General features: G+C 50.7%; 1 protein-coding gene across 2 annotated transcripts; it reads left to right on the top strand.

Moving 5' to 3' along the window:
- The first annotated feature begins 1,416 nt into the window (after nucleotides 1-1,416).
- Nucleotides 1,417-10,367, top strand: PI16 (peptidase inhibitor 16). Of its 2 annotated transcripts, none has more exons than XM_090026302.1 (6): nucleotides 1,417-1,973; nucleotides 5,350-5,568; nucleotides 6,149-6,258; nucleotides 6,574-6,662; nucleotides 7,234-7,715; nucleotides 8,357-10,367. In XM_090026302.1, exons 1-6 carry the CDS (start codon nucleotides 1,818-1,820, stop codon nucleotides 8,462-8,464), a joined length of 1,164 nt encoding a protein of 387 aa, XP_089882428.1. In that variant the 5' UTR covers nucleotides 1,417-1,817; the 3' UTR covers nucleotides 8,465-10,367. The 2 variants fall into 2 exon arrangements, with proteins under 2 accessions (XP_089882428.1, XP_089882426.1); XM_090026300.1 differs by having other exon boundaries at nucleotides 1,424-1,973; nucleotides 7,234-7,935.
- The last annotated feature ends 480 nt before the right edge of the window (nucleotides 10,368-10,847 follow it).

Genomic DNA, 10,847 nt, shown 5'->3' with positions numbered 1-10,847 from the left:
TGGTCCTTACCAGTTTCCTAATTCCAACCTTTATCTCTAGACCAGGTTTAGAGAGATCTGCTTGCAGGTTGGGGACTTCTGCAGTGGTCCCAAGCCCCTGTCTTGGTCCACAGAGAGATGGCTCCAGTTCTTCCGCTTTGCTAGCCGTTTCCACAGGTTTCCAGGTCCTTTATTGTAAAGGAAGAGCTAGCTCCATGGCGGTGACTCCCCCAGTAGGTGAGAGGAAACAGGCACCACATTTTGGGTGTGCGACTCCCAGAGGAAAAGGGTTGTTTAAGTTCAGACATCTTCTCAACTGTGTCCTGTGGACACAAAAAGCTGAGAGGATGTTTGAGTTGTCTGAGACATAGTTCTGCTCAAAATGGACAGGACTCTGTCGTACTTGGGTGTTCAGGGCAAGAAAAGCAGCTATACTTTAGTCTTGCATAAAACGGTAATTGTGTGTCTGCAGAACTGTTTTCATTGGTAAGGGTGGTCCTCCCCAAAATGCTGTGATCCAGAGGAAGATGCTACTTAGACCATGTTGGAGTGGAGCGAAAATTCCCAAGGTGATAAACAACTCCATCATTCAGGAAGTAAACACGGTCAGAAAATGATTGGATAATTAGGACGATACAGCAGGTCCTGATGGTGAAAAGAGAAATGTAGGTAAAATAAAGCGGGTGTAAATGTGTGTGAAGGCTCAAGGGGATGAGTGGAGCAGAACCCCCTTGCAATGAGGCACACGGGTCTACCAGGCGATGACTGAAGCAACCTACCAGTGCCCCCCATGTAATCCGTTGTTACGTGGGTCTGCTTGCTGTCTTCTGCTAACCATTGTACCTTTGTGATTAGAAGCAGAGGTGGATTGGGGGCTGGGGAGGCAAGAGGGCGCAGGACAGCACAGACAGGATATAAGCAGACCTTGGGATTCACTTACAGCATGAGAAAAAGTTAGCAGTACCCTGACCCTGAGCCTGTTGTTCCCCAAAGGCAGCAGAAGGGGCTGCGATGGGGATGCATCGCAATCACATGTGCAGCGATTGCAGATGGGGCGGGAGTTCTCCGCCTGGCAGGCTCTCCAGAAAGATGTGCTCTCCGCTGTTATGGGATCTGGGGAGCCCTTTGCTGACACCTCATTATTATTAGCTATGGGGGCACTTGTGATGTCGGAGCGTAGCATGAGACACGGCCCTTCCCTCATAGAGCCTGTGCCGAGTTCTGGAGACGAGACGAGCAGCGGGGACAACTGCAATGTCCCACCCAGATCCCATCGTGCATCGTGAGCACGACCCATGCCAGGCTCTGTCTGGCAGGTCTGATGTTAGGAATCGTAACCCAGTGCTTCTGCTTGCTGTTCAATGGCTGGTTGGTTCCTCCCTAGCTGCGGCTGTGGGCTGGTAGCAGGTGCAATGTGCTACGTGTCCATTTGGGGTTTGTTTGGAAAGTGTTCAGGTATCTTTTGGAAGGGGCATGGAAGTAAATAGTCACAGGGTCTCCTGTAAGATCACGGCCATGTTTTAGGTCTGAAATCACCAGCAGCGGCAGGACCAAGAGAGGGAGCTCCTGTGATTGTGGAGAAATTAAAGGGATTTCACTCTCAAGGTCAGTCTCAAGGACTGGGCACAGCTTACTCATCAGTCCCTGAAGCAACATTCCCCTTCCATCAGTGACATTACATGGAATGGGTGTGTTCCCCGTGGCTCTGAAACGTATTCTAATAAAGAGATAAATTTCCTCCCCCTAATCTCAGCCTTTGGGTGTTCCTTGTTTTGGGAAGTGCTTTAAATCTCTCTGCCAGAGACATGGACTGCTAAAGCCAGAGACTGACTGCCACAATGCTGAGCTCAGACCTTCCTCGCGTTCTGCTGCTGCTCACGGCCGTGGAGCTGAGCTGGGGGTCCCTTAGTGATGAAGACGAGAGGATGATTTTGCAGATGCACAATCTCTACCGCTCTCAGGTCTCCCCACCTGCTGCAGACATGCAGAAGTTGGTAAGTGTCCCGTGGAAACCTTGGGGTCTTCCTGCACCGGGGTAGTGATGGTCTTCTGTATGGTGCTAAGAGAAACCTTTTGCAACTGGCTATGAAGGGTCTCTTCTATGTTGAAACGAAATCTTGTATATTATTACAGTGGGATGGAAGGAGATCTTCTCTATAGCATTTGATGTCAGTGGGATTTGGGGGTGTTTCCTGAATTTCCTTTTAAAATAAGAGTCTCCTTTGTCTTTTGAAAATGTAATTTTAAAGATGCCTTTGGGTTCACACATGTAATTGAATTAACTAGAGGTCCAGGGCATGATGGCATTTCTTTTTCCACTAGAACTGCCTGGCTGAGCTACGTAGGGTGCACAGTTAATGGAAATTGCTTCAGTAAAGAAATTGCAAGAAGCAAATGACTGAACTTTCAATTCAGTGGCTGGAGAGATGAAATCCTGCCTGAGATCTGGTAGCAGCGCGTTGTGCAATCCAGCACACATCACTATTAAATGCTTTCGATCATGAATAGACTCTGTTCTCCAGAGACTGAAATATAAAACTGAACCCTAAGCACCAAATTTCTTACTTGATTTTGTCTCTAGTGGGTTCTTCTTAATACTAGGTGCCGCTCTCACAATACTCCTGACGCATGGGTTCAACTCAACAAGATCATCCCGTTTCACAATAGGGAAACCGAGGCATGAAGACGTCACTTATCCCGGGTTGCACAGGGTGTATAATCGTTACGACCTCTGCTGTGATCTGAGACTGGCACTGAGAGCCAAGCCCCACCACCTGCTAGCACTTGTGGTGAAACGTAGAGCAGGAACCATAGAGTGGGGCTTGCGTCTCAAAGGCAGGCTTGAAATTGTGCACAGAAAGTCACGGCGGCAATTGAACGGGGAACGGGAAGTACGTCTTGCAGGCCCCTGCTCTAACCGCTAGAGGGTGCTGCCACTTGGGTCCGAATCCTTGATTCCATTAAGACAATGGCAACTGGTGAATTAGTGCTTGCACCAGGCTTTGAAGGTGGAGGGTGCTGGCTGCTGATGTCTGCAACACTTTCCCCCTGCAGCTGGTTCATTATCATAATTTGACTCTTCTAGATCCTGCCAACACCCAAGTTACCCTGAGTTAACTCCGCTTTTGTGTGCAAACAAAACCCAAGTTAATTTCTCACCGCTTGTAGTTCAGGGATAAAGGTTCGAAAAGCCCCCAAATGATTTAAGGACCCCCATCCCATTTTTGAAAAGGTAGGCTTGTGGGGTCCACATCCTCAAGCGTATTCGGGCACCTAACCCAGTGGGATGAGCTCAGTAGGGGTTAGGAGCCTAAAAACCTCTGAGGGCTCAGGTCCCCTGACCTGTCTCCCTTTCACAAGGGACTTAGGCACTTAAGAAACAATGAGCCTTAGGTTCCTGAGCAACTGAGAGTGATGTTGATCATTTCCCTGCCAGGTGCTTAATGAAGCATGTTTTCTATTGTTTGTGATGCCCATCTGCATAACAACAAGGACCTTTAAATGCAGTCCTGTTTGTTGAAAAAAAAACCTAGTTGCAAGCCAGTTTTCAGGGCAGAGGCAGAGATTTTAGTTAAGATGAAAAACTGATTGTTCTGGATTCTAGGCTTACTCCGAGTTGTGTTTCTGGCCTGAATGTAACTGGGGGCTGTGCAGTGCACGAGCCAGCCCTGCAATTTGTGCTGTAAAATGTAAGGGTAAAATCCTTGTGACCTGCTGCTGGTCAGTAGCTGAGTTTTTTTCTGTAGCACAGGGAGTATATGTAAGCCACTTGGCCTAGAAACAGTCCTGGCAGTCCCCTATAAATACCTTGTTTCTACACGGCGCTTGCCTCCATCTGGATTCTTACGGCTCTTTTTCCCTTGGAGAAATAAGATCTGTGCCTGAGTTCACCTGCTTCTGTAGCCAACCCCCCCCCGCCAAAGTCACCCTCTGCTTCTGTTTGGGACAGCAGAGCTGGTTGCCATGGAAATAGCTATTCAATGGGCATGCGCAGGCCAAAACCATATTTTTGGATGAAGCAACTAACGCAGAAGTTTAGTTTTCTGCCTGTGGAACCGAGCCCCGAGCAACAGGGAGGGAGGGATAGCACAGCCCTGAAGTCCGGTCTGCAGCCAGCACCACAGACCGGCTCTGTGCCGACGCGGTGGGGAGCAATCATTCCCATGCTTTAAATCTGTCCCCTCTTCTCCTTCTGACAGGCCTGGCTCAGACCCGACTGTGCTACATAAAGAAAAAGGAGCCCCCTCAGTCTACTGTCCCTCTTTCACCCCACCACCTGCCCTGAAGATCTGATGGGGATCTGGGTAGCACAGTGGGTGCCTCTTCTCCAAACCTCCCTCCTCTGCTTGGGCTCTGATGCATAGGAAACAGGGACTGGGTTATAGCATCATCATGCCAACTAGTTACTACCCTCCCCACTGGGCCCCGATCGTGGCCCTACCAAGTGCTTTTGGTCCTAAATGGAGACTACCATCTTCCTTTTCTTTCAGCAGCCTCTAGCTCGCTCCTCGGCCATGGGATGGCAAGACCCCTAAGTCCATTTTGCATGCCTGGGTAGCGTTCCTGCCTGCCATGCCCTGCCTCCTGGTTGGACTTCAGAGAAACCGCTGCCTCTTTTTAATGCTGTGAGAATGGAGCAAGCAGCTGCCTCGCAGGGTCCCCTTCATCCCTCCCCTGCATGAAAACATCTCCCTTTCTTTCCTAGTAACCTGCTTCACAGGATGGAGCTCAGCTGGGCAAGACGCTGCTCTCAGTGGAGGCACTGGAGCGCTTTCTTGGCAGGGAGCTGTCGGGCTGAATCTCCGCTCCAGCCCATGCACCGCAGGGCCTTGCACAGCCATGAAACTGGGCCTGCCTCTGGTTTGTCCTCTCCCTCCCAGTCAGCCTAGTTACCAGTTTAAGCAGAGGTCTTGGGACTGCTGCCCTCCTTCCCAACAAGCTACTTCCCTTCTCTGTACCTCAGCTTCCTCCTCTGTTCAACAGGGTTATCTCCTGACTGGCCAGAAATGCTTTGGAGCCAACGCTGGAAGTGCCTGTCAGGCTGTTGCTATTTGATTGTTGTCTGTTGGCAATCAGGATTTTACCCAGGTCCCATTCATGTTGGTCCCCGTGAATGTCAGTGGAGTGCGGGCACTGCATGCTTCTAGGCACATCTGGAAATCCCTGCATACAGCATTTTAAAGGCCTCAATCCTGCAACTAGACTCCACTGGTCCCACCCCTCCTGCCCTACTTGTGCCGCTGATGGGGATGAGTGGAAGAGTGTGTGCGTGTCCAAGGGCCCAATCCATGCTCCCAGTGACTGGATCCCATCTAAGGACTCCTATTCCTGTCTTCCAACATCCTGATGGTGACTTCGGGCTTGTTTCAGAGCTGGGACCCAGACCTAGGCGCCTTTGCCAAGGCCTATGCAGAGAAGTGCATCTGGGACCACAACAAAGACCGTGGCCGGCGAGGTGAGAACCTCTTTATCATGATGGAGGAGCTGGACCTGCAGCTGGCCATGGAGGACTGGCATGGCGAGTACCAGTACTACAACCTCACCACCACCAAGTGTGCCATGGGGCACATGTGTGGCCACTACACCCAGGTACCTGGATTCAGGGCATCTGAGGGCCCTTGTGGGGTTGGGGCAGGAGCTGTCCCTGGGACTCGATCCCCCCTAGAGTCTTAGTGAATGGTCTCAGATGCCAGGGCAGCGGGCACAGCATACGGATCTCACCAGAACAGAAGAGAGATGGACGATGCTAAGCACAAATGACATAGTTATGGGGTATAGTGAACAGATTCTCATTAGAGATCTGGTGGATAGGAGCCCTTGGGATGACGAGCCTTTAAAGCAACCAATGTATTCAAATGCAGCCCTCTGGTCACTCAGAACACTTTGGTATCAACTGAGCCCACACCATTAGGGATGAGAGCAGGCGTCAGGACACAGGGGCCTGGGTCCCCAGACCTGTTTAGATCTGGGTTTTTCCTTCAGTTGATTATGCAAACGGGGTCTTCTCGTGCAGAAAACAGTTGTGGAGTCTGAGCAGCACCAGAGATCGGGGCATCTGGGTTGCCCAGGCAGGCTCATCTTGTGGTCTCCCTTCCTTCTGATTCACCTGTGTGCTCTCCTTACCTTGCGCCAGTAGGCCTAACCCTCCTCTTTTTCCGTGTTGCTTCAGGTGGTCTGGGCAAACACCTTGCGTATCGGCTGTGGGGCACACTTTTGTGAGACTGTGGAGGGCATTGAGGAACGTGACATGCACCTGCTGGTTTGCAACTATGAGCCCCCGTGAGTTTGCACTCACAAGAGCAGCTGTGACTGTATCTTGACTGATCGCATCTATTTACTCTAAACATCCTCCCCCAAGCTTGGCCTTTGCTATCCAGTAACTGGGGGAAGCCAAGGCGAAGAAATCCCTGGGCCAGCAAATAAGACGATGAAGTGTTCAGTAAAAGTGGTTGCCGTTTTTGATCATTTCTAATCCTTATTAAGGGTCTTTGCATGGATAGACATCCACTGACTGTTGTGGGCTGGGGGTTGGAATTTTACCCTCTCTGTTGTTACAAACTCAGTCTCATTTTTATCTGCCTGTTCTGCTTCTAGTGGTAACATAAGGGGACGAAAACCATACAGGGAAGGATCCCCCTGTTCTTTGTGTCCCGAAGGCTATAAATGCATCAATTCGATGTGTGGTAAGTGAAGGGAGAAGGAGGATCTGGGTCTCTCACCAGGAAAGGATTGGACTGGGAACAATGGGTGAGCTCCCCTAGCTGCCCCCATGGACCAGGCCTCCTGAATCCAATGGGGTTAGTTTCCGAAGGAGGAGCTGCTCCACGACTGAACGGGGGCAGATGGGGGATGACTGAACAGAGGGATGTAAGCTTAGTACTCCGGCAAAGTCATACCTGGTCTCACCGTCACCACTCGAGGACTCTCCTGTACCTTAGATAGAAAAGGCTTCCAACCCTGTTAGCAACCATCTCGAACTTCCTCCAAGGAAGTCTTATTCCAAAGGGGTTGGGGTTTCTCACCTCGGGTCAGACCAGTATCCTGAGACCGATCAGGGATGTCCCTGGGCCCTAGTGGCTACCTCCCCCGCTGCACCATGAGGCAGAAGGAGAGGGGCAAATCCCAAAAGAGAGGCCTGTAGAACAGCTGCTTGTTTCCAAGGTCTTCACTGTCACACCGCTCAGAGAGGCTGGGGTGCAGTCGGGTTTATGCTGACTCTGATGCTAACCCGTGGTCCTCTCTGTCTCTCATCAGAACCCAGTGTAGACTCAGAAGAGACTCCTATACCCACTATGACAACAAAGCCTAGTCGAACCACTATTGCCAAGCTAGCACCTTCCACTACCATTCGAACACATGCCTCCACCACGTGCCGAGCACGTACCGGAACCAGACCAGCACCGACCACAACACACCCAACACCCACCACTGTCCCAATGCCAGCATCTACTACTACCCCAATACCTACCACAACCCCCAAACCCACCACTCTCACAAAACCAGCACCCACCACAACCACCAAAACCAGTCCAACGCCCCCAACAACTATAAGGTCAACACCCACCACAATGGCAAGGCCCAATCCCACTACAGAAGCTGAGCCAACATCCTCCATAGAGCCCACTTTAGACCTGGACGTTGAGACCTCTCCAGAAATGCAGATAGACTCTGAAGAGGCAACAGAGGCTCTGCCTTTAGATCTGGACCCGACCTTCAGCCCTAATGCCACTCCAGAGGTAAATGGGGAGAGGAAGGAGGTCTCTTTGAGAGCTGAACAGGCTTTCCCCTCAGAGCCACCTCCATCCCTTGAGCTAGTTTCTTCAGAAGCTGATCTAATGTTGGAAGAGGCCAAGCAGATTCTAACTACTGTAAAGCCAGTGCCCTCCAACCCTAAGGCGCCTACCCTCCTGCGTTTAGTGTCATCTTCCAAAGACCTCACTTTCCAGTCCTTGTCAGGTAAGGAAGCTGTGGAGCCTGTCTGTGCCTGTCCCACCTTGAGCGTAAAGACATTAGACACCTCCTGAGTAACGCAGAATGCGCTTGCTAGGGACCGGTACTGGACTGGCCTTCCAACTCCTCCTACTCACGCAGCACGGACCCTGTTCCCCACCCCTTCCCCTGCACGGCACCACCCAGTGTTGGCAAGGATGGTTGGTACTGCCTAAGCTGTGAAGCATGATCCTGCCTGCTCCCCGGTGATGCACAAACGGTCACGACCTGTGTCTTGCTTTCTGAAGGAGCTGCGTGCTGCTGTCCTGCACCGTGGATTGCCCTTGTCCGTGTGGTAGCACGTTGCAGAAGGTGCTGCATGCACTGGGGTTGATAGTTAGCTGTGAGCTTCAGCTTTCACTCCAGGCTCCTTTCCTTCTCCCTACAGGTGCCAAGGAGATGGAAGAAATATCACCAGATGGGGACCACCCCAAGACTTCATCTGCCAGCAACATCCTGGAGCTCTCTTTTCTATTACTGGCCAGTTCCCTCCTGAGAGCCCTTCTGCTCTGAAGGTTCATTCTTAGCGATCAGTGCTCCAGTCAAGCAAACTCTCCTTCATTACCGACTGTCCCACTACACCGCTGGGTACTGGGTGCACCATTGGCACAAGGGGGAAAGACTTGACTCAGCTAATGCACTCCAGTCTGATTCTAGTTATACTCACATTCAGGCTCCCTCACCCAAGAGGCCAAAGGCAGTCCCGTGAACCCATTATTCCCTAAATACCAATGAAAGGGGCATAGAAGAAAGCTCCCAGCTTATCTGTGGAAGGGCAGGAAAACTGGACAAAAGACGGCTAAATCCCACAGTGTTTCTTCCTCCCTTATCCCAACCTGAAATTCCTTAGCTCCTACTGCAGCCTTTGACTGTGAGATGGGAGCTCCTGAATACTGGGCCTCATTCTCCAGCCTAGAGTCGCTGGGTTTGGAAAGGCCCATCTCCAAAGTGGAAATGACGGGCAATCCCACAGCTCTGTGGAGCTGGCAGACCCTCCCCATCTCATTCCATAGAAAAGGCAGGACTCCTCAGTCACTGCGTGTAGTGTAGAGGAAAAGGTCACAGGTCCACTGACCCCAGCAGCCCATCAGGCAAGCGGGGTGAAACCATGCCGGTTTCTGTAGCCACCATTGCTTTCTGCCTGCCTCCCCCAAAGCTGCAGCCGCTGGTGCGGTGGATATGCAGGGAGCTTGGCCTGCCTGCTTCCCACCAGTCCAGCTGCAAGGGGCAGCAAGCTACTGCACCAACCGGCCTACCTCTGAGGCTGTGCTCTGGCTCCCTGCTCCTCCTGCAGCCAGACTGAAGGCCTCCTGTCTGCTCCATTTTCTGCAGACGGAGAATGTGGCCGGGCCACAAACTACAGTATTCTGTTCTGGCAAAAAATGCCACATTCCTGACTCTGCCTTGATCAGGGACAAAAACCCAAACTTTCTGGCCAAGAGGGATTTCCATTTTCTGGCCAGCTCTCTTGGACTGTGAATGGTAGTGCACAATAGACACGTTACCCTACCAGCTGCCCATGCCCCCATCTGCAGGGCCAAGAATACTGCCTCGCTCTTTGGCGCTGCTCCGTCCCTCTCCACGTGTGCCATATCCCATGACTCCTATTTCTTTTTTTGTGCATGGAAGATAGTTCTTCTGTAGTAGAAAAGAGGAAATGGCTCTTTATAAACCTCCCATCAGCATCTTCTGCCATTTGTGGCCCGCCTTTAGAATTGTTTCCCTGAAGTGTACGATGTATTAACTTAGATAAAGATTTTGGTCTATGGTATATTGCCTACATCAGGGGTGGGCAAGATGTGGCCCGTGGGCCAGATGCGGCCCGCCAGGTCATTCTATCCAGCCCACAGGGCCTCTAAAAAAATTAGAAAATTAATATTTATCTGCCCCTGCCTGCCTGTCATGTGGCCCTCGATGGCTTGCCAAAACTCAGTAAGTAACCCTCCACCCGAAATAACTGCCCGCCCCGGCCTACATAGTGTATATGTATATTAGTATGTATAGTATACTCCAAAATGAAGTGCCTCTGTAGAGTTTGGGCTGTAAGCTCATTTTATAGTCCAGGACTTGCTTTCACTCTGTCATTAGTGTTCGTTAGTTCCTGCCACTGCTGTATGTATCTTAAGATTTTGGGAAAGGTGTTTACTATATAGCACATTTCCCCTCACCCTTGGGTGGTCAAAGGGGAAAGTGCCACCAGGAATAAACCATCCAGCAACTATTGGGTCCCTTCATTTTTCTAACAGATGAGGTAAGGAATAGCATTGAAGCCCTTATTTCCTTCCTTGCAAAGGCTAGTGCTTTTCCAGTATGCCCATGAAGTCCGTCTTACAATAAATGCCGTTGTGTAAACCATTGTTCTGGAGCATACAGTATTTTCCTGACGGGGGCAGGGATCCCAGTTGCTGTGTACAAATTAAGTTCTTGGCTGCGTACTTAGCATTTGGTAAAATTGGTGAAAAGTAAAATGGCTTCTGTGGCTCCTCCCTTTTCCTTTTTCCCATTTTCTTCTGAATTTCTGTGGTGGTCTTCCCTGCCAGGGTCTCGCGGTGCATGTTCCATCATTGCTGCAGCTATATATTTGTGCAGGGCATTGAAGACCTACACTGCTCCAGAGAGCTGATAGCAGTTTCCCTTTATTTCTTCTCTTTTCATCTTCAAAATATTAAAAAAACAACCAGTCACATGTGAACTTCCTCTCCGCAGTGCTAATGCAAGCACTTTGATTTGCAAATGTCCACCAGGGAATATTAGCCTATGGGCTCTCTGCCCTTCCGTGGTGAGGCCTCAGTTGTTAAATGTACAATATAGTGTATGCCCGATATGGCTGGGAACATGGCGAAACTGGGTCCTGCAGGCTGAGATTTCCTGATTCTCAT

This window comes from Crocodylus siamensis, chromosome 13, assembly GCF_052110815.1.
Source record: "Crocodylus siamensis isolate JL-2025a chromosome 13, ASM5211081v1, whole genome shotgun sequence".
In the NCBI taxonomy this organism is placed as follows: Eukaryota; Metazoa; Chordata; order Crocodylia; family Crocodylidae; genus Crocodylus; species Crocodylus siamensis.
This window is presented reverse-complemented; position numbering and strand designations above follow the sequence as displayed.

What these genes read in the sequence shown, in the direction of transcription:
- PI16 (XM_090026300.1), top strand. Translation starts at nt 1,818, where the DNA reads ATGCTGAGCTCAGACCTTCCTCGCGTTCTGCTGCTGCTCACGGCCGTG. An exon ending in TGTGTGGCCACTACACCCAG is followed by an intron (nt 5,569 to 6,148) that starts GTACCTGGATTC and finishes GTGTTGCTTCAG; the next exon opens with GTGGTCTGGGCAAACACCTT. An exon ending in GTTTGCAACTATGAGCCCCC is followed by an intron (nt 6,259 to 6,573) that starts GTGAGTTTGCAC and finishes TTCTGCTTCTAG; the next exon opens with TGGTAACATAAGGGGACGAA.